The following is a 20,706-nucleotide window of genomic DNA, read 5'->3' as shown; positions in this document are numbered from 1 at the left end:
TTACTTAACATTGAAGTTAACATGATGAATGATTTGCTTTGTGAAATTCTAAATGAGTTGGGATGAATTATTTTGGAGAGGAGAAGAAGTAGTGGACCACTGCATACCCTTCAGTCATACATCTGATGTGTGGAGAATTTGGTCCAACCCCAGGAGGACTGTCTACCTATGTAAAATTATTGCCCTTAATGTAGGCATGAGTGAGTTTGCTAAATAGCTTTCTCTCCACATCACTAGAAGCCAATGCAATCTTCATGTCTCTTGGATGGATTCTGTCATTCTTGCCAGAAAAAAAGTTGTGGCTTATTTAATCTCTGAAATATCTAAAGTCTGAGAACTTGGCCCTGAAAATATGAATTTTGAGGTGAGAGATGGATGGGGAAGGCCAGGTGGCGTGGTAGAGGAGAGAGTTGGATTCGAGAGAGGCATGCCTGAACTGTAGGAGCTAGGAGACAGATGCATCTGTTCTGTTTTAAATGACTTTGGGGGTTGTAATTTGGACTGAGTGTCTCTGTTTGCCAGTGTCCAGGTCACCTGTAGACCTTTAGAACTGAGAAGCAGAAAAGCAACAGCTCCATAGATATGCTCTTTAGTACCATGAGGAAATTGGGTAGGTCTGGAAAACTGACCTTTTTGCTACCAGCCTCTCATGTCCAGAGGCTTTAGGGAAAACAATGTAGAAGACGATGAACTGCAAAACTAGATTCATCAGAGAAAGCACTAACTGGGGAGATTTGGTTTGCACTAAAGCAAAGAGCCTCCATCCTCATGGGAACATCTTTGAATTCTGATTCTCAGTTAGGAAATGGTTAACCGGCAAGAGGCTGGGAGGGTCTCTGCACATGGCTGTGCTTTATAGGACAATATGGAAGATGTTTTTAATAAGGAACAAAATCCTGAACAAGTGGCCAAGGGATTATATGGTTTGCATTTGAAAGGTGAAAGGTTGCAGTAAAATACCTTTTCCTCGGCTAGACACGTGGGTTCAGGATGCCTGTGAGCACACAGGGGTGCATGGCTAGAAGGAGGAAAGAGAACAAGGACTATGAGAATGTGTTCCCCAGGAGAGCTGCAGCTTTGATCATTAGCCACAACGCTCCTCCGCCCTCCCCCACCCCACTGTCCATTTCCATCTCTATTTCATTTCTTCATTATCTGCCTTTCTCTTTTCCTCATTTATTTTCTCTCTGCCATTCCCATTCCTTCTCCATCCTTGTCATCTCTTTGTCCTTCTTCCTTCCTGTCTCTACTTGTTTCCGGGGCCCCTCTCCTTCTCTGCATGTGTCTCTGAATTCTCCTCTCTCTTTGCCTCAGATATGTGTATCATAGCTCCAAGTGGATGGTGGCCGGCAATGCCGATTCCCCTGTGCCTCCCAGGGTATACATACACCCGGACTCTCTAGCCTCTGGAGACACCTGGATGAGACAGGTGGTCAGTTTCGACAAACTCAAGCTCACCAACAATGAACTGGATGACCAAGGACATGTGAGTTAAAGAAAGTCACCTCCTCCTTCCTCCCTCTTCCCCTTTCTTGCTTTAGGGCTAACTCACTCTGAGCTTTTTCAAATAGGGAAAATAAAAATCTTTATGCCACTTAGTCATTTTAAGATAGTACGCATAAAAGTATCTTTTTATGTTTTTTCCTCTAGTTAAGTTTCATTATTACAAATCTAACATTTAGCAAACATCTGCTATGCATCAGCTCATGTTGATCAGGCAAAGTCCTTTGGGTTCAGAAACTTGCAGCCCAGTCAGGGAGGCAAGACAGAAACACAAGACAAATTAAACAGTAGCCAAAGAAATCACAACATTCAGTAGAATAACTCACAAGGCCACTAACTAAAGGAAACGAGTGAATGATTGTTTGTGCTCATTTGTTAAGAAATTATTGAATTTATAAGAAAAGACTGAGTTTTAAGATGTTGTAGGTATAATGAGAGCAACTGATCTAATTAATTTATTTCTGGCAATAATACATGTACTGAATTTTTGCTCAATGCTAGAAAAAATATTGGGTGTTGTGGAAAGACTGAAGAAGCTAAAACCAGGGTTATTATTGTCAAGAAAATCACAGTTCTCTGAGTGTGATGCCATTCACACTCAACAACATAAAAGAATGTCCACAAATTAAATAATGAGTACAGCTGGGTGTGGTGGCGCACGCTTGTAATCCCCGCGCTTGGGAGGCGGAGACAGGAGGATCACTCTGGTTTGAAGCCAGCCGCGCTGGCTTAAGAGACCCTGTTTCCAAATTTTAAAAAGTATAAAATAGGTCTGGGAGTGTAGCCCAGAGGTAGAAGTGTTTCCAGGAACCCCAGTACCACCAAAAAAAAAAAAAAAAAAGAGTACAAATAATAATGAGTAAAGACAGCTTAGACCTGAAAAGGTATGGAGGAAATAACTTGTAACATGGCAGAAACATTTATTTATTTATTTACTTATTTACTCAGAATTGGGAATTGAACCCAGGAACATTTGACTTCTGTGCTATACCCCTAGCTCTACATTTTTTAATTTTCAAATGAGATTTTGCTAAGTTGCTGAAGCTGTCGTCAAACTTATGATTCTCCTATCTCAGCCTCCCAAGTGCTGGGATTATAGATGTGCTACCTCAACTGGCCCTGAGGCTTTTTGGCAGAGTGTTATGCTCTGGTACTAGACTATTCATTCTTAATTTTTTCAATTATAGCAAATATATTACACCTACCATTCACCTTAGGAAGACCTTGTGGTATGGTTCCGTATAATGCTGTCTGTCTAAAGACTTAGTCCTTCCTGCCAGGGGCAAGCACACTGATATCTAGTTTCCTCTATATCCCACCTCCAGTCTGCCTTCTTCCTATAATGCTTCCATCTTGTGATTTATTTCCATGAGAACTTGAGAAGATGTTCTAGCCAAGCCTAGCATCGTATTCCCTTCTCGTTTCAGATCATCTTGCACTCCATGCACAAGTACCAGCCTCGGGTTCACGTGATTCGTAAGGACTTCAGTAGTGACCTTTCACCCACCAAGCCTGTTCCGGTGGGCGACGGGGTGAAGACCTTCAACTTTCCTGAGACGGTGTTCACCACAGTCACAGCCTATCAGAACCAGCAGGTGAGAGCTGCCCTCTAGTACCTGCCCCATCTACTTTTGAAAGGGTTTATTCTTGTTTTTCAGAGCTGTGACAGGTGGCACAGTCTACATTTAGGTCAGAGCTAAGATCCTTGATGGAGAGGACTGAACCTCCCAAGGTATCTTCATGTCTCTGTGCTCCTGGCCCCTACTGCGTCTCAGCAAATGATCTCATCTTTTGGAATTCCTTTGCGCGGTTCTGAAGTTAGATTCGTGCCTTCCCTCTTATCTGAAGTTTTCTGCGTATCCCTCCACCATGCTGCATCAAAGTCATTCAGCCTCTCAAACTGTTTAAGACTCACCGCTTCCATTTACATGTTCACACTAGCTTCACTTTTTTGTGATCACCAGCCACACCCTGAGATGTGTATGTTTTTGTCTGCAGTACCTTTGTTCATTCTATGAATATTTGTCGAGAAGTTACTATGTGCTAGTCTTAGTGGAGAAAAAGGACCGATTAGTGGATTGATTAAGAAGAGTTTTAATTGAGTAAAAGACACATACATACAGGATGATAATTCAGTAGAATCATTCCATGACAAACACGTGGACCGGGTATTTCTTGATCTGAAAAATAAAGAAGTTACATTTTTTTAGATGTTGCTTCACACATAGGAACTCCCCATATCATGATAGGGGATGTGTGGCTGTGGAGGGGCTGGGGAGGCCTCATCTGGAATCATCAAGGGCATTCTAAGTATTGTCCTTTTTCTGAAGAGAGTGGCTAGATGCATCTACAAGTGATATCACTTTATGCAGTTCTCTAAACATTGCATATGAAACCCGTTTTTGTAAATTGTATTTTATCTTTTTTCAAATTATCTAAGGCTTCTGCAGGAAATTTTTTTTATGAAGCACAGAGATGTTCTTTGTTTGCTTATCTTGCTTATGAGGCAACATACTTGTGTTTGAGGCCTGATTGAAGCAAAATGAACTTCTACCATTATACTCGACACCTTTTGTATTGGACATTCTGTTGTGTGGGCCAAGAAAAGTGAGGAAGACATTTGTTTACTAATTATATATCAGGTACTTACCGCATGCTACACAAGTGGAGGTGAGCTAGGTCATTTTTGGCTCTCTAAGGATATTTCTATCTTTCACAGTGTGTCTGGGTAATATTCCTTAGATTGTTTTTACAGTAAGATGAATTTGATATGTGACAACTCCTTAGTTCAGTAGATGTTAATACTATCAGATCATCAGACAGTCTCATTACCTGTAAAGTGTTCCCAATCTCAGATATTCATTGAGGATATCACATTGATTAAAGGCAGAAAAAGAGCTTTAGTTTACTTTGAGTACAACTTAAAATCATTTAAACCAGCTAGGCATAGTGGTGCACTCCTGCAATCTCAGTACTTGAGAGGCTGAGACAGGAGGATCACAGGTTTGAGGTCAATCTCAGCAACTTAGAAAGGTCCTCTACAACTTATCAAGACTGTTTCAAAATAAGAAATAAAAAGTGCTATGGATGTGTTTCAGAGATTGAATGCCTCTAGAATCAACCTCCAGTATCAATAAGAAAAAAGAAAAGAAAATATTCTGTTCATAGTAGCAACAGAGAGCAGAGGCAGAGCATGTGCAGAGTCAGGTGTCCAGCCTGAGAGACAAGAAGGAAGTCATCAGGAACGCAGGATCTACCAGAAGAGAAGACTGGGAAGGGCCAAAAATGAATCAAAGAGTTTGCAATGGCTCAGCAGGGGCAAAACATGAGGTTTCCACTTCTCAAATATGGAGTTGCTAAAAATGTACTGGTATAGAATAGTGTGGGTATTTATTAAAACATTTACAGACATGAACATTCTAAGAATTTTTCATTATTTGAACACCATGTATTTATTGCCTTACTTTTATGACATTAAGTTGCTCCCAGTTCTCATTGAAAACTATGCAGGAGAACCAAAGAAGATAAATTAGTTTTATAGAGCTACCAGGGACTTTGGGCCATGCCCTCATTTTCTAGGAGATATGGAACTCACAAAAGACACAGTAACTTACTCAGAGTGACACAGACAGATAGGATTCTAACCCGGGTCTCTCAGTGCTTGGTCCACTGCTGATTCTGGAGCAGGTCCTGCTTATCCTTAGGAAGAGTGGGTAACATTGGACTGCAGTTCCATTTCTTCCATTGACCTTCCTTCACTGTGTCCCCCAGATGAATTCCTGGGAATTCTGAGGCCCTACCACTGTCTTTTATCCTCTTTACTTTCACATGGACCTCGTAACCTTTTCCTTAAAAACAGAGTGAAAAACCTTTCCTCAAAATATTGTTTTTTTTTTCCTAGAATGTCAAGGAAAATAAAAAACACAGCAGTAGGCAAATATAGTTCACAAAAGAGAAAAATTTCTCCCTGCTGCTTCAGGGCCAATATGAAAATTACTGCTAGGTAACAGCTCTCATCCACCTATAGGATGCAAGCTTCATGATTCCTGGAGATGCCAGGTATGATGGGATACAGCTATACTCCCAGTACTTAAAAGCTCTAGACTGGAAGATCACAATTTCAAAGCTGGCCTCAGCAACTTAGTGAGGCCCTCTGCAACTTAGTAAAATCATTTCAAAATAAAAAGGGCTGGGGCTATAGCTCAGAGGTAGAATACCCCTGGGTTCAATCATCCCATTTAAAAAAAAGATCTCTGGGGGGAAAACTTGAAGTTACTTTTTTATCAGAAGGCACTGAATCATATTAAATCACACTTCTACAGCCAAAGGGAATGTAAACAATCATGCTTACTGATTTATCCAGGGACTGGGGGCTTGTTAAACAGGCAAAAGCTGTTATCTTGATGTCAAAATGGGTAGAATTGGGAATGACTCATCTGTTTCGAATATCAGCACACCATAAATTCATCAACATGACAGGAGGACAGAGAGATCAAAGTAGTTACCTATTGATTACACTTCCTTTGAGAGCCAGTGTAGCTCCCCAAACCCCAACGATGGATGTGCTACTTTAATAAGCAGTTTATTCTTTGAACCTGCTGTATCCCTGCTCTCCTCCATGCACTTGTAAAGCCAGCCATGGAGCAATGGGCTGAGCACCGCTGACTGGATGCCAGACCCGTGTCCCTGAATTTCCACGTGCTCCCTCTCTAGTCCTCATAACAATGAGGCAGACACATTTTTCAGATCAGGAACCAGAAGTCAAAAGGAGTTGAGAAACTTACTCAGGGTCACACAGTTTGTCAGTGGAAAGGTGGGAAGTCAAACCAGGTAAAATCACTGCCTGATGTCACCATCTTAACCATGGCATCCTGCCCTGGCCCGGCCCAGATATAGACAAAACATTTATCTAAGGGGAATGTCCTTAGACGTGGAGCCCTGTTATAAGAGAACGTGGAGGAAGGGACAGGAGTTTCAGTGCCCATGTCTGGTCCTCTTTCCTTGTCAAAGAAAGCTGCAGCTTCCAGCTCTCAGTCTGGGTTGCAAAGGCAGCTCTCCCAGCCTCTACAGCTGACCTCGAGGAGAGCCACACTTAGGCTATGTGTTCTAGTTTATTCTGAAAACTAAGTCCTAATGTTGGAATACTTATTTCTGCACCAGAAACTGATGATAAAAATATTTTTTAAATGGGTTTTCTTTTTGAAAAAAATCAGGCTATTAGAGTCATAAAATGCTGTTGCTAAAAATAACTGAACAAACAAGGTTTGCTTTCAGATGCAGAGTTTTCAAATACCTGCTTTCATTAACTACATTTATAAAGCTGTCAGTCTTTTATTATAATTTTCGTTTTTCATATGCTTAGGTTAATTAATTACCTGTATTAATTTTTCTCCTAGTTTTCCTAATACTAATGTTATTTTTTATAACTCAGATATAGAATAAAATAATTCTTTTGGGAAAATGTTTAATAGAAAATTAAAATAGCTCTTCCTGGAAAAAAATGTTAGCTAGGGGAGTCATGAAAAAGTTCAATTAGTTATTCAAAGAACCTAGACTCTTACTCCCCTCTCTGAATCGGCACTAATTCCAAGGTTCCAGTTGCCCCAAAGCTCATATTTATATTGCTGCTATTGGTCATATCAAAGCTTGAAAAAAAATCTTGATTATTAAAGCTTTCTGTTTGGCCTCTCCGGGGCATCTAAAATTTCACTGTCTAAGGAATATGAGAGGGTTTAATAGTTTTGATTTGGTTATTTATTTATTTAGTTAGTTATTGGTACTGGATATTGAGGCCAGGGCTATACCTCTGAGCTATACCCCCAGCCCTTCCCTCCCTCCTTCCCTCTTTTCCTCCTTCCCTCTCTCCCTCTTTTTCTTCCTTCCTTCCATACTAGGGATTGAACCCAGGATCATTTACTTTGAACTATACCCCCAGCCCCGCTTTTGATTTTTTTTTGTTTTGAAACAGTGTCTTACTAAATTGCTGAGTCTCACTAAGCTGCTGAGAGTGGCCTTGTGCCCGTGATTCTCTTGTCTCAGCCTCCAAAGTACTGATATTACAGGTGTGCATCACTGTGCCCAGTCCCTGACCTAACACAATATTTCTTTTTTCTAATCTCACTGTTCCTTTCCTTGTTCTGGCTCTGAAATCCACACCTTGGGCTCTTAAGATAGCTTCCAATCTTTCTTGAACTCTAAGCTGGACATTTCACAAGCCATCCTATACACCAGTGCTTGGTGTATGATGATGGCATCATTTTCTGCCATGGATTGCAGCGGCTCCACAGAGCCTGGGCAGTAAGTATGGGTCAAGTGTTTGCAGTGAGGTCCTCTGTGTCTCACCACCAACTACATTCTAAGGTTCACTTTTCATTATTCCAGTCACATACCGCTAAGAGAGCCTCAGCGTTGAACTCTGTAGCTGCCTTGTCTTTGTGTGTGGGTTTCTATTCCAGGAGTGTCCCTCTCCTCCTTGTTGTCTAGGTTCCTTCTACTCTTCTCTTGTATATGAGCTTGGCCTCTTTAGATCTGCTAAAGCATTGTACCTCTCTCCTGGCCACACATTAGAACCTTAGCATGTGTGTCCATTCTTCTCAGTTTTGAGTTTTTCAAAAACAAATGTGCCTATTTCAGAAACACAGTGCAATATAGTAGAAAATACCAACTGGAAGTTTAGAGACTTGGGTTCTAGACCCAGTTTTGTAGCTAGCAGGCATGACCACCTTTGATAAATCACTCTACCTTCACGTTCTTCTTTGCAAATTGATGGCTTGATCTCCATCAGTGCCTGTCTATGGAGAAGTTTTTTATGGTCTATTGAAAAAAATTAGAAAAAGTAAAATAAAATAGAAACCTTTTATAGATGTAAACATTCAGCTCAATCAACTCTATATTATTCTGTCTTCTATTTTTTGTACAAAATGTCACTTATTTTGTGACCTAGAAATGGCAGGAGAGTAGATGGATGTTAATTCTTCTTACTTGGTATAACAGAAAGTCAAGACATAAATGTTGATCCCTTAAATGTTGGGAAAGGGATTGATCATAATTTGTCTATGAAAATCTGAAATTCAGAAACCATAAATTAAGTACTTGGGTGGCTGAGAAAGAAGGATTGCAGGTTTAAGGGCAGCCTTAGCAACTTAGCAAACCCTTAGCAACTTAGTGAGACCCTGTTTCAGAATAAAAATAAAAAAAGTTGGGGTTGTAGCACTGAGGTGGAATGCCCTGAATCCAATCTATAGTCCCAAAAAAGAAAAAAAGAAGGATTAAAAGTACTTGAATATTTGCATCTTCATAATTCTAAAATATATGTGTCTGCCTCACAGTGTATGGATGGATAAATACTTTGCAAATGATAGCATAACTGAACGGATGATCAGCTAAAGCCCCTCTACTGCTGGTTTCCTTACACATCTATGGTTTTACTTTTTTGGATATAAGTGTGGAAACAACATTTTTATTTTTATGGAATATTATTTTATGCTTTCTCTTCCCATTTTTCCATTCCATCTTTCCACGTGCTCTGCCTGACTTATGGACTCCAGGGCCTGCCACCATACTGAAGTTATTATTACTATTATTTGCTCTTGGAATGCCAACTTGGCAGGTCCGTGGAGGAGTGAAAGGTGTGCCATGCCCAGAATCTTTCTGTGGAGAGCGAGTTGGTGGAATGGGAATAAAGGTGACTCCATATGATGCTTTTTCTTGGAAGAAGTTGATGCCAATATGTCCTCATGGAATTAGCAAGACATTTCCATTGCAGTCTTTGTCTTTTCTTTGCTGAACACTGATTTTTTTTTTCTTTCCAAACAGGAAACTAAATTTCAAAAAGACATAGCCCTGTTCTCCCTAGGTAACACAGTCTTATTTCTTGATGAGAATTGGCTACGTGAACCAGATAGGAAGTCTGAAACTACAGCCAGGTTTGTGGAAGCAAATCCAATCCACTTATTATACCATACCCTTGAATCAGGTTTGCTCCAACTTTCCAATCAAATGAGAGCAGAATTTTATTTTTATACAGGCTGTTTTTTTGTTTGATTTCTTTTGTATTCTTTTTGTCCCTAGTGAAAAAGCTTTCAAACAGTATGATAAAAATAATAACCAAGGGGGCATTAATAAGAGAAGGCCCTATCTGTCTAGGTTCTGTAAAACCACACAATTTCATTTCCTTTGGGGGCTGTGCTATGTATGTCTATACCATACATTGTGAGGTGTACCTCACTTGTTAACCACCTCAGTGTTATAGGTGAAAGAGTCAGTGGTGATTATTAAAACTCTGGTTGCAAGCCAGCACTGGTCTCCTCTTGTACTAGTCTTTATTAAATAACTCAGAGGACAAAAACAGTATTATGGTTATAGAAATATATCAGTGAAAATAAAATGCTTCTACAACCTCTGTATTTTCCATGTCTCCTCCTCCCCCCCTCCTTTTATTTTTTTTTAATCTCTTTTTCTCTCTCTTTCCCATTTCATTCCTGGGAATTGAATCCAGAAGCATTTTACCTCTGAGCTGTACCACCAGCCGTGTGTGTGTGTGTGTGTGTGTGTGTGTGTGTGTGTGTGTGTGTTACCGGAGATGGAAGCCAGGGGCCCAGGGCCATTGTACTTTTGAGCTACACCCCCAGCCCTATTTCTTAGTCTTTTTATTTTTGAAACTGGGTCTCACTGAGTTGCGAAGGGCCTCGCTAAGTAGCTGAGGCTGTCCATGAACCACGATCCTCCTCCAGTCTTGGCCTCATGAATGCTAGGATTACAAGTATGTGCCACCATGCATGGTACCAGTCCTTTTTAATTTTAATTTTTTCTTCAATTATGAAGCAGAATCCTGCTAAGTTTCTGAGGCTGTCCTTGAACCTGTGATCTTCCTGTTTCAGTACTCCAAGTACTGAGATTACAGGTGTGCACCAACACCCCTGGCTTTTCCATGTCTTCTTATGATCAATGGAAAAGTTTGAACATGACTTGCTGGAGCAAGGCTTTAGCCAATGGAAAGTTACTAACTGACATTGTTCTGACCAGAATGACATTTGATATTTTTGTCTGCAATGACTGCAGTGATATAAAATAAAATTGAGAGAGTTGTTTGGTCTAGTTTCTTTAAATCTTGTCATGGCTTTAGGACTGGTGATTGCTGGTTCCCACACAGTCGTTCATTCATTGAACAGACATCCATTGAGTGTCAATAGCATGTCATGCCAGGTTCTGCTTAATAAGATGGATATAAAATAGATACAGTTCCTTCCTGTAGTCCAGGAAAGAGATATGTAAATAAGAAATAAAGATATGATTACCAATTGGGTCAACAGCAAAGATGGAATTAAAGAGGGTGCAATTAACGAGAGTAGCAGATATAGTCTATTTTGGAGGGATGATAGGGACATTGTTTCTCAGGACACAACATTTAAATTGAGACTAATTAGCCAGGCGGTGGCGCACGCTTATAATCCCCGCGCTTGGGAGGCGGAAACAGGAGAATTGCACAGGTTTGAAGCCAGCCTCAGCTACTTAGTGAGGCTCTCAGCAACTTAGTGAGACTCTGTTTTCAAATAAAGTATACCCAGAGGTAGAAAAGCCCCTGGGTTCCACCCCCAGTACTACAAAAAAAAAAAAAAAGAGGTTTAATTAGGATGAAGATTCAGCTATGTGAAAGTAGAGCGCCAGGATAGCATGACGGGAGGAGCCTGTGCTGGGAAGGAGCTTGGGGGCACTCCAGCGCTGAGAGCAACAGCTAGGTTTGGCTGGAGCTGTGGGCCAGGGCAGAGGTGGGGTTGGATAGGCTGTAGCCAGGGCGTGCTGGCCCTGCACCACTGGGTAGGGAGCAGCCGCCTTAGGCATGTGTGTAGGTCACTCTGCCAGTTTCCTCTGAGTCTCAAGAGTTGGGGAGCTAAGGTCTACGAAGTCTAAATATTTGCTCCCTATTTTTCTGTCTCCTCTTTCCTCATACTTCATTAAGGGATGAGAAGGGGGATGTTTTTCAGTACTGGGGATTAAACACAAGTTCTTGCCCATGCTAGGCAAGCACTCTGTTACCCAGCCCTTTTTATATTGAGTCCAGGTCTATGTTGCTGAGGCTGGCCTTGAATTTGTAATCCTCCCACCCCAGCCTCAGTTGTAGCTGACATGTACCATCATGCCCTGCTAAGAAGGGGAGGAGTTTTAATTTCTTCTTCTACAGGATGATAACTCACCTTCTATTGCATCCTTGTCAGCCAGCCTCATGGCCCAGCTGTCAGTTGCATCTTTTTTGTACTATGAAAAACAAGATCGGAATCAACGGGCCTGCCTCTTGTTATGGAACTATAGGATTAGGCTAAGGATTATTGAGATTAAGAATCCACCTGTTTAGCCAGGCCTGGTGGAGCATGCTTGTAATCCCTGATTTGGGAGGCTGAGACAGGAGGATCACACAGGTTTGAAGCCAGCCTCAGCTACTTAGTGAGGCTCTCAGCAACTTAGTGAGACCCTGTTTCCAAATAAAATATAAAATAGGTCTGGGAGTATAGCCCAGAGGTAGAAAGCCCCTGGGTTGTTTCATCCCATTACAACCAAAAAAAAAAAGAATCCATCTGTTTAATTCTCTAAAATCTTGTTTCTGTTTCTCTTTGTATTTGTAAATTTTCTCAGTGCAAACATTAACGGGGATTGTAATTGGGTTAGTATAGCTAAATTTTCTCTCTTCTGCCTTCTTAGTAAACTAAATGCAAAGTGGTGAAGGCTTTTCTTCTCTTTCTTTCTTTTTTTTTTTTTGCGGGTCTGGGGATGAAACCCAGGGACATTCGACCTCTGAGCTACACCACCTGCCCAATTTTTAATTCTTTATTTTGAAACAGGGTCTCACTGAGTTGCAGAGGGCCTCACTAAGTAGCTGAGGCTGTCCGAGAACTGTGGTCCTCCGGGTCTCAGCCTCCCGAATGCTGGGATTACAAGCGTGTACCACCATGCCCAGCAAAGGCTTTTCTTGATATGACCTCAATCTTGAGTCTCTTGCTTTCTGTTTTGATGGGCATCCTTACTGCTCTGACCCATACACCTGATCTGCGATGCTTAAAAAAAGGATTTATTTGCTCATAGTTCTGGAGACTTAACTCCATGTTAGACCAATTTTCAAGTAGAAGCCAGGGGTGCAGGTCCTCAGGGCATCATGACAGGGAGCAGAGAGAGAGGGTGAGAGCTTGTGTCAGCTCATGACTGCAGGTGAGAGCAGAAACTGCAGTAGCCAGCCTGGGAAAAGACACTGTCCCTAGCCTTGCCCAGAGGCTGCCTTCAGCATACCCTGCCTCAAACAAGGCAGGCCAAACATGGCTGCCTTGTCTAATACATGAGATATCAGGGTCATTTTATTTTTACCTTTTTATTTTTTATTTTTGGTCCTAGGAATTAGACCCAGGAGCATTTCACTTCTGAGTTATACCCCCATCCTTTTTATAGTTTTATTATTTATTTATTTATTTACTTATTTATTTATTTACTTATTTATTTTTGTGGTACTTGGAATGGAACCCAGGGGGCATTCTGCCTCTGAGCTGCAGCCCCAGCCCTATTTTTTATTCTTTATTTTGAAACAGGGTCGCGTTGAGTTGCAAAGGGCCTCACTAAGTAGCTGAGGCTGTCCACAAACTGCCATCCTCCCATCTCAGCCTCACTGAATGCTGAAATTACAAGTGTGTGTCACCACTTGCTACTTTTTATTTCGAAACAGGGTTTCACTTAAACTGCCAAGGCTGGCCTCAAACCTGCTATTATCTATCTCAGCCGCCCAAGTACTGAGATTATAGTCCTGCACCATCACACCCAGCTTTTGGGGACATTTAAAATCCACAGTAATCCTTCACTCTGATTGCTTTTCTCCTGAAGTGTAGAGTCTGGTCAAAGGACTCCTCTATGTTTCTTGAATCTATGTAATTCCTTCTCATTTTGATACTCATGCTGACACATGGCCTTTCTTATGACGTGCTTCTCTTGGCTCTTTTTTCTCTTCTTGCATTTCTTATTAAAGTCCTACACATTCTTCAAGGCCTGGCCCACCTACTCCTTCCAATTTAAAACTTCAGAGCCCTTCAACCTGGAGTATTTGCTACTTCCTCCAAGCTGCCAGGACACTTGGCCTTTGTTGGGAATCTTATTAACTTGAATTGTTATTATCTGCATGCACACCTGCTTTTTTATCTTCTGGATTATAAGCTTCTTGGAGGTAAAGGGACGACAAACATCCGTATGCTGACTGTACATCCCTCTGTCACCATCATGGTCTGTCACCCTTGGCCCACACGAGACATTAATGATGAGTGACATAGCCACACTCTTCATAAAGCTCTCTAAATCTCATAATAAAAGCTTTGAACAAGTGTAGAAGTACTATTTTCTCTAATATTTGATGCCGTTTGTCTCTTCAATTTCCATGCAGACCCCTGGGCCTGGGCTCCAGCGAGCCGTGGGAATAAGGTTTTCAACCATTTCTTGCAGGCCCATGAAGTAGAATGTCGTTATATTTACGGGGTCTGTGGAGGCCCCCCAAACATGGCAGCACAATCATATATCAGAAAGCCCTATCATAAATGAGTTGGACTGGATAAGCCAACTTGAAAGAGAAAATAAAATATTATAACCCCAACTTGAAAAGAAAATATGGTGTGTGGTTTATTGCTGCGGATTATGGAGGAAGAAAGAACTGATTCTAAGTCAAACACAGAAAAGCAGTGACAGTCTTTAAACTCAATACAGTATTCAGATGGCAGACACTGGACTTTAGAAAACCAAACCTTCAGGCTCCTGCTCTGGTCTATAAAATCGATGTAAAATTGCTTTAGCTACATTATTAGTCCTGCATTATTAGTGTGCCATTCTAAAGGCAAGGAATGTTTAGGGAGAAAAATGACCTTGAAGCCAGAATGGCGCTTTTAAATCAGAGTCTGTTTGTCAGAATCTCACATTGCATTTTAAAGACCTTTGAAGGCTGTGGCTTTGGGAAATTCCACTGTGACGGAGTAAGATGGAAGAGGACCTAACAGAGATCTGCAGCACAGGGACTAACTTCAGTTGTCTTTGTTGTAAGTTCTGCGGTTGTCAGAAATATGAAGAGGACCTTAAAAATTAAATTGCATTATTTTTAGAATTATACTCCATTACAAATGTATATTTTTTTGTCTCGAGCCTCCTGCACCTACCTCTGTGTCTCTACGTTTGGGTGTAGGGTGTCATTAACATCTGGTTCAGACTGAAGATATCAAAATGCCTCCCATGACCAGGGCCAACAGCAGGAATGCTAGGGTGCCTGTGGAATTGGGTCAGGCTTGTTCTAGTCTAGAGGCAGGAGAGTAATATATACAACTACACCAGGGTTTGCCAGGGCACAGTAGAGAGAGACTGATACACGGAGTAGAGGCTAAACCAGGTGGCCTTGAGGACTGTTCCACCTGGGTGATTCAAGTGGGCGTGCTCGGTTGACTCAGCCTTCTTTCTGCACCTTGGTTTCTTCTAATTTGCTTGTGCGTCTGGGAGGCTGGCTGACATGTGCTGTATCCTATCCCATTGGGTCTAATGATGTTTGTGGGTTTTTTTTCTTTGGGTTGAAGACTGGCCAGAGTCTAGCCACTGTTTGAGTCTTTTGCACAAACATTTCAGGTCATTAAATGAACAATTCCTGGTGGCAAAAAAGGTATGACTTCAGTAAAATGGGAGACACAGAAATCCTTTGAACCTCTCAGGCTGAAGGACTGAATCATTCACTTTATTTACGTCCTCACTGTTTACTCAGCCTGTATTTTTGAAGTCCCTCCTGGGTGTCACTGTGCAATGACCACTGGCCATTTCCATGTCAATCTGGGCAAGTGATTTATCATCACTTTGGGGCAAGGAAGGTGAGCGGAAGGGAGTTTATAGCCACATACGGGGCAAACCTTGGATCTTAGCGAGAAGTCTCCCACATCTGTGTGCCAGGCCTACGTCTCATATCAAGCCTCAATTTAAATCTCAAACCAAAAAAAGAAACTAAATAAAAGCAGCAGCTGTTATTAATAGAGTGATTTTTTGTTAATTTTCTAGGAGCAACACAAAAAGGAATCAGCTGAGATAAAATTGTTATTTATTTATCATTTCCAGATCACCAGATTAAAAATTGACCGAAACCCTTTTGCAAAAGGATTCAGAGATTCTGGGAGAAACAGGTAAGAATAACCAGGAAAGAGACCCACTCACGTAATTTTCAACATGACATAACTTTCCCCAGACCCTATTGCTGGATCTCGGCTCCTGGTCATTTGAAAAATGCTTCCATGCTCTGCCACAAAGTTTGCCACTCGGGCAGAAATAAAAGACTAGCTGTTCTAAGAACTAAAAAGCTGCCTCCCAAATGCAGCTTCCAAATTCTTTGTTAATGCAATCTTAATCCGCAAATTGCTATTATTTTTCAGATGAATTTCTGTTGGTGGCGATAGAAACCACAGTGATTGTTCATATATTTTATACCCGCCTCTACCGTCTTATATTGCATTAAGATGTATGATTACAATGGACCAATAAAAAAAAGTAAAAGAAAAAAGAAACAAAGAGTTGTGGGCAAATAAATTTTTCAGAAAATGTTACTGCCTTTATGAGCTAAATTTTGTAAAAAGTATATTAGTCATTTTACTCCTAGAAAAAAGTACCAAAATACACATGTGCTTTCTATTCTAGTAAGAAGAGTTTCTAGCACCCTGCCTGTCTTGGTGACCTGCCGTCTAGAGTATGACTAGGTTCTTATCTAGTGGAACTCTTAGGAATTACTGATGTTTGTAGGACTCTGATCTTGTTATAAATAGCCTTCAAGACTATGTTATTTTTCTGATTGATTTTTTCTTTCTTCTCTCTGATCCTCTATCACCTTTGCTGTATCAAATTAAAATCTGTTATTTACGGAAAGTTAGGGGAAAGTTGGAATGGCTAGGGAATCCAGATTTATCTAAAATTATTCAATTGGAAATTTCACTTTACATAGACAATTCTGAGTCAGCAAATGTGACCCGTATGGTCTTATACACTGTGTTTGCTTTGCAACAACTATTTAATGGTCACACGTCTTTCATAATTTGCAGGCGTTTCTTTACATCTGGATGACAGATTGTCAGGAGTTATCTTTGGTATTCTCTCTGCAAGAGTTTTTGGATAAACCCAAAACTTATATTTAGAACCACTTCATGAAATATGTGGTGCATCATATAATCAGGCACCATATAATCGTGTGTTTGTTCAAGGACAGAGAGCATGTATGATAGTATGTACTGTATAGCACTGGTGTGTTGTAAGCTACACCATCGAGATTTGTGTAAAGACACTATAACCTTCAAACAAAGGTTAAATTGCTTAACGATGTGTTTCTCAGAACATACTCCACTGTCAAATGACACATGCTATGGTATAGTGCAGATTTATGTTAATAATCAGTCATGGTGATTGTTTCCTTTACAAAAATGACTCATGAAAGCATTTTCTTTTTTTTTTTTTTTTTACCAAACTCTTCTTGTATATTCAAACCACATTTAGATTTCTGTAAAATTTTACTTACCTCAGAATTTTTCAGGTCGCATCCTTTAAGTAAAGTAAAATTCACTTAAATGTCAGTTTCCAGATAATAACATTGAATCATGCATTCTAGGTCAAGCAATTAGTGGTTGGGCTCACTGAACTCAGGTATAAGGGCTCTGACCAAATGCTTTTTGGTTGGTGATGCTTTGTTTAAAATAAGACAAGGCCTTTATGTTCAGTTTAGCCAATGCCGAGTGAATGCTTCTTCTTTCGGTTCCTTCCCCTCCCTCCCCCTTAGCTCAGATTCTATGTCCAGCCCCCCGAGGATATTCCTGTTGTCTTCTCTTCAGGCTCCCTAGCCTCACTGAAGACTTTGTTAGTGATAAGGAGGCAAAAACTGGAAGCTGGACTTTCACAGCTGCGCTTTAGACCCGCCTGGATGGTGATTCTTTAGGGCAGGTCATTCATGGTAGGTATGTTGTATGCAGCAGGGACGTTTTAGATCTTTAGTTAGGAGTCCATGGATGTTTTTCAGGGGATCTGTGAGCTCCTAGGTACCGTATGTACAGATGATGAACAGGGGCACGTTTTATTTTTGGTGGTACTGGGGTTCCTGGAAACCCTTCTACCTCTGGGCTACACTCCCAGACCTATTTTATACTTTTATTTGGAAACAGGGTCTCTTAAGCCAGCGAGGCTGGCTTCGAACCTGCGCGATCCTCCTGTCTCTGTCTCCCAAGCACGGGGATTACAAGCGTGCCCCACCACGCCCGGCCAGGGCATATTTTTTAATGGGAAGAATTCTAAAGGGTTTTTTGGACTTTCAAAAGAGATCCCACTCAAAAGTTAGAAATTTCTGCTCCATACACAACTATCTTCTGTCTCCATGGGCGAAACATACTGACATTATTCAACTATTTCTTTTTTTTTGTTTGTGGTATGTGTGGTACTGGGGATGGAACCCAGAGACATTCTACCTTCGAGCTATACTCCAAGCCCTATTTTTTATTCTTTATTTTGAAACAGGGCCTCACTGAGTAGTTGAGGCTGTCTGTGAACTGCAGTCTTCCTGTCTCAGCCTCCCAAGTTCTGGGAATACAAGTAATTGCATGCCACCACTCCCAGCTTCCTTTTTCCTTCCTTCTGTATCTCCAGTGGCATTTAATATTTATTTTCTTCTTGGAACTTAGAATATAGTTTTCTTTTATTTGTTTTTCTTCATAATATTCTTCTTTTGGAATCCTTGTTTTTCAGAGTATTTGGACTTCTTTTTTAATGATACTGAGGACTGAATCCAAGAGCATTTTACCTCAGAACTACACTCCTAAACCTTTTTATTTTTTATTTTGTAACAGGGTCTCACTAATTGCTGAGAGTTTTGCTAAATTGCTGAGGCTGGCCTTAAACTTGTGATCCTCCTGTCTTAGCCTCCCAGTACCGGGATTACATGCATGCTTCACCACACCCGGTTTTTGGCACCTTTTTCTAAGGTTGAATTTTATTCCTTATTAGTGATCTCCTGCTAACAGGTAATTGGCCCTTGGCAATTGCCAGCTGGATGTACTTTGGTCATCCTTTGTCCATTCTGCATAGATATCAAGAATTGATAAGTGCTATGAAGAAAATTAAGTTGTTTAGGAGGTAGAGTGGGAGGTGTAGCCATTTCTGCAGGGTGGCCAGGGGACAGTCTCTCTGATAAGATGCTGCAAATGATGCCAGAGAAGCTGCTAGGTATGTATCTGCTTATAGTGAGAGGAGGCAAAGGATGCAAAGACACACAGGTGATAGGTGTGTTCTTGCAAAGTCAAGGAGACCCTGTGGCTTTGGAGCATGATCCATGGTCAAGAATGTGAGTAGTATGAAATGGGTGGTACAGAGGCTAGATAGACAGCTTGTGCTGACCAGCACTACAGGTACCCTCCAGGAGCTGGAGGCACACTTCCACCTGAAGAATAAGACCGTGGGAGAGTGAAGAATTGGTGACTGGCCAGGAAGTAGTGGTGGCATCTTAGCTGAAGTTGCTGAGGCCTCTGTTTTTTACTGGACCCTTAGGGACCTTGACACATCATGTGACCCCACAGGCTGGGGAATGTTTCTGTCCCGAACTTACCCCACGGCGTTCCCGGGTTTCGGCTCCACTTATCGCGTCCCTAAGGCTCCGTCCTGCAGAGCCCTGGGAAAGAACACACAAACGCCGAGTCTGCTGCTGATGCTTCCTCTTTAATGCTTCTCCCTCAATGCGTACAGCAGGCAAATATATATCAGTCTCATAACCCCTTCCTCATCACTCCACCAGCCCCAAGCTTCCCACAGCTAGGGCATGCACATTTCTAACCCTCTCATAGGCGGGCTGGTGGTAGCACGAGGCGCTGCGTCACTGATCATCCGTAGGGCGCCTGATAGGGCTCACTGCGCAGGCTCAGGGCACCGCCAGCCTCGTGAGCTTCGTGACTTGGCAACATGCCTAGGCGCCATCTTGAGCCACCGCCCCATCCCGGTCTAGCTGAGTGGGCCCTGACATGTTTCCACTGCTCAGGGCTGACAGTTGTCTGTCCTACCTGGTGGGCTGTTATACTCTAGAAGGACTCCAGGAAAGTAGAACTGTAGATCCTCATTAGCCTGTTTCAATACCATATTCATTTATTTTTTTCTGGTAGCATGGAAATTTTTCCTTATGTCTCATAAAAACTTACTGGCAGGCTATGTAAAAAGAACGAAATTCTGCCATTTGTGGAAGTATGGGCAGAACTGGGAGGTACCATGTTAGGTGAAATAATGCAGGCACAGAAAGACAGGTACTGAGTCTCTTGCTCATGTATGAAAGCTAGCAAAGATGATTGTATAGAGGTAGAAAACAGAGATAAGAGGAATAAATTCTAAGTCTCTCCAGCACGTAGGGTGACTGTAGTTCACAACAGTTTATTGTATGTTTTATAAAGAACTAGAATCGAGAAGTTCGAAGCTTTCCAAGTTAAAAAAGTGATACATGTGTGCGCTGAGGATGTAGGTAGTACAGCACTTGTCTTACATGCATGAGGCCCTGGATTTTATTCCTGGCACTGTAAAAAAAAAAAAAAAAGAAAAAGAATTGATGTATGTTTAAGTAGATGAAAATACTAAACATCCTAATTTTAATCACTGCATATTGTATTTACTGAATATACTGAATTATCACACCACATACTGAATTATAGCATCTACTGAATTATCATACCATGCCACACAAAAATGTATAGTACTATGCACTGATTTAAAAATGAAAACAAAACAAAACTCCCTGCAGTACTATTAGCAATTAGAGCAGTAAACTGTGAATGAACATTTACTGTTTTGGGGACCCTTCACGTCAGTTCTCTGAAGCCTTTGAAATAACCTGTGCCTTGCAAATGAGGTACCTGATATGGAGCAGCTAAACAGCTTCTCTGTAGTTGAACATTAAGGCTGAAGCAGGAGTTAAAACTAGATGGGACTGATTTCAAGCCTGTGCAGTTTGTGCTCTATCATGCTAGCAATCCACACTTGACTTCTTTTTATCTTCATCAGATATTGAGAACAGAATTCTTCCTCTACAGACTTTTCATCCAATTAAAAACACTACTCGAATTACCCAGAACCATCTCTTTGCCAAAAATGCTACTTGTGTATTCTCAGCCTGTCTTTGTAGACTACTTGCTATGACTTCAACATCAACTTCATACG

At 41.3% G+C, this 20,706-nt stretch overlaps 1 protein-coding gene across 1 annotated transcript in view; it reads left to right on the top strand.

Annotated features, from left to right (window-relative positions):
* The window catches only part of TBX15 (T-box transcription factor 15), a gene marked incomplete at both ends in the record, with an annotated part of 112,371 nt that overhangs the window by 63,791 nt on the left and 27,874 nt on the right, over positions 1-20,706 (top strand). The window contains 3 exons of the mRNA XM_080691022.1: positions 1,315-1,486; positions 2,931-3,098; positions 15,607-15,671. Of these exons, the coding sequence (XP_080547148.1) occupies positions 1,315-1,486; positions 2,931-3,098; positions 15,607-15,671 (405 nt within the window). The remainder of the gene's footprint in view (positions 1-1,314; positions 1,487-2,930; positions 3,099-15,606; positions 15,672-20,706) is intronic.

The sequence above is a fragment of the Muscardinus avellanarius genome (assembly GCF_963383645.1).
Source record: "Muscardinus avellanarius genome assembly, chromosome: 3".
Classification (NCBI taxonomy): domain Eukaryota; kingdom Metazoa; phylum Chordata; class Mammalia; order Rodentia; family Gliridae; genus Muscardinus; species Muscardinus avellanarius.
This window is presented reverse-complemented; position numbering and strand designations above follow the sequence as displayed.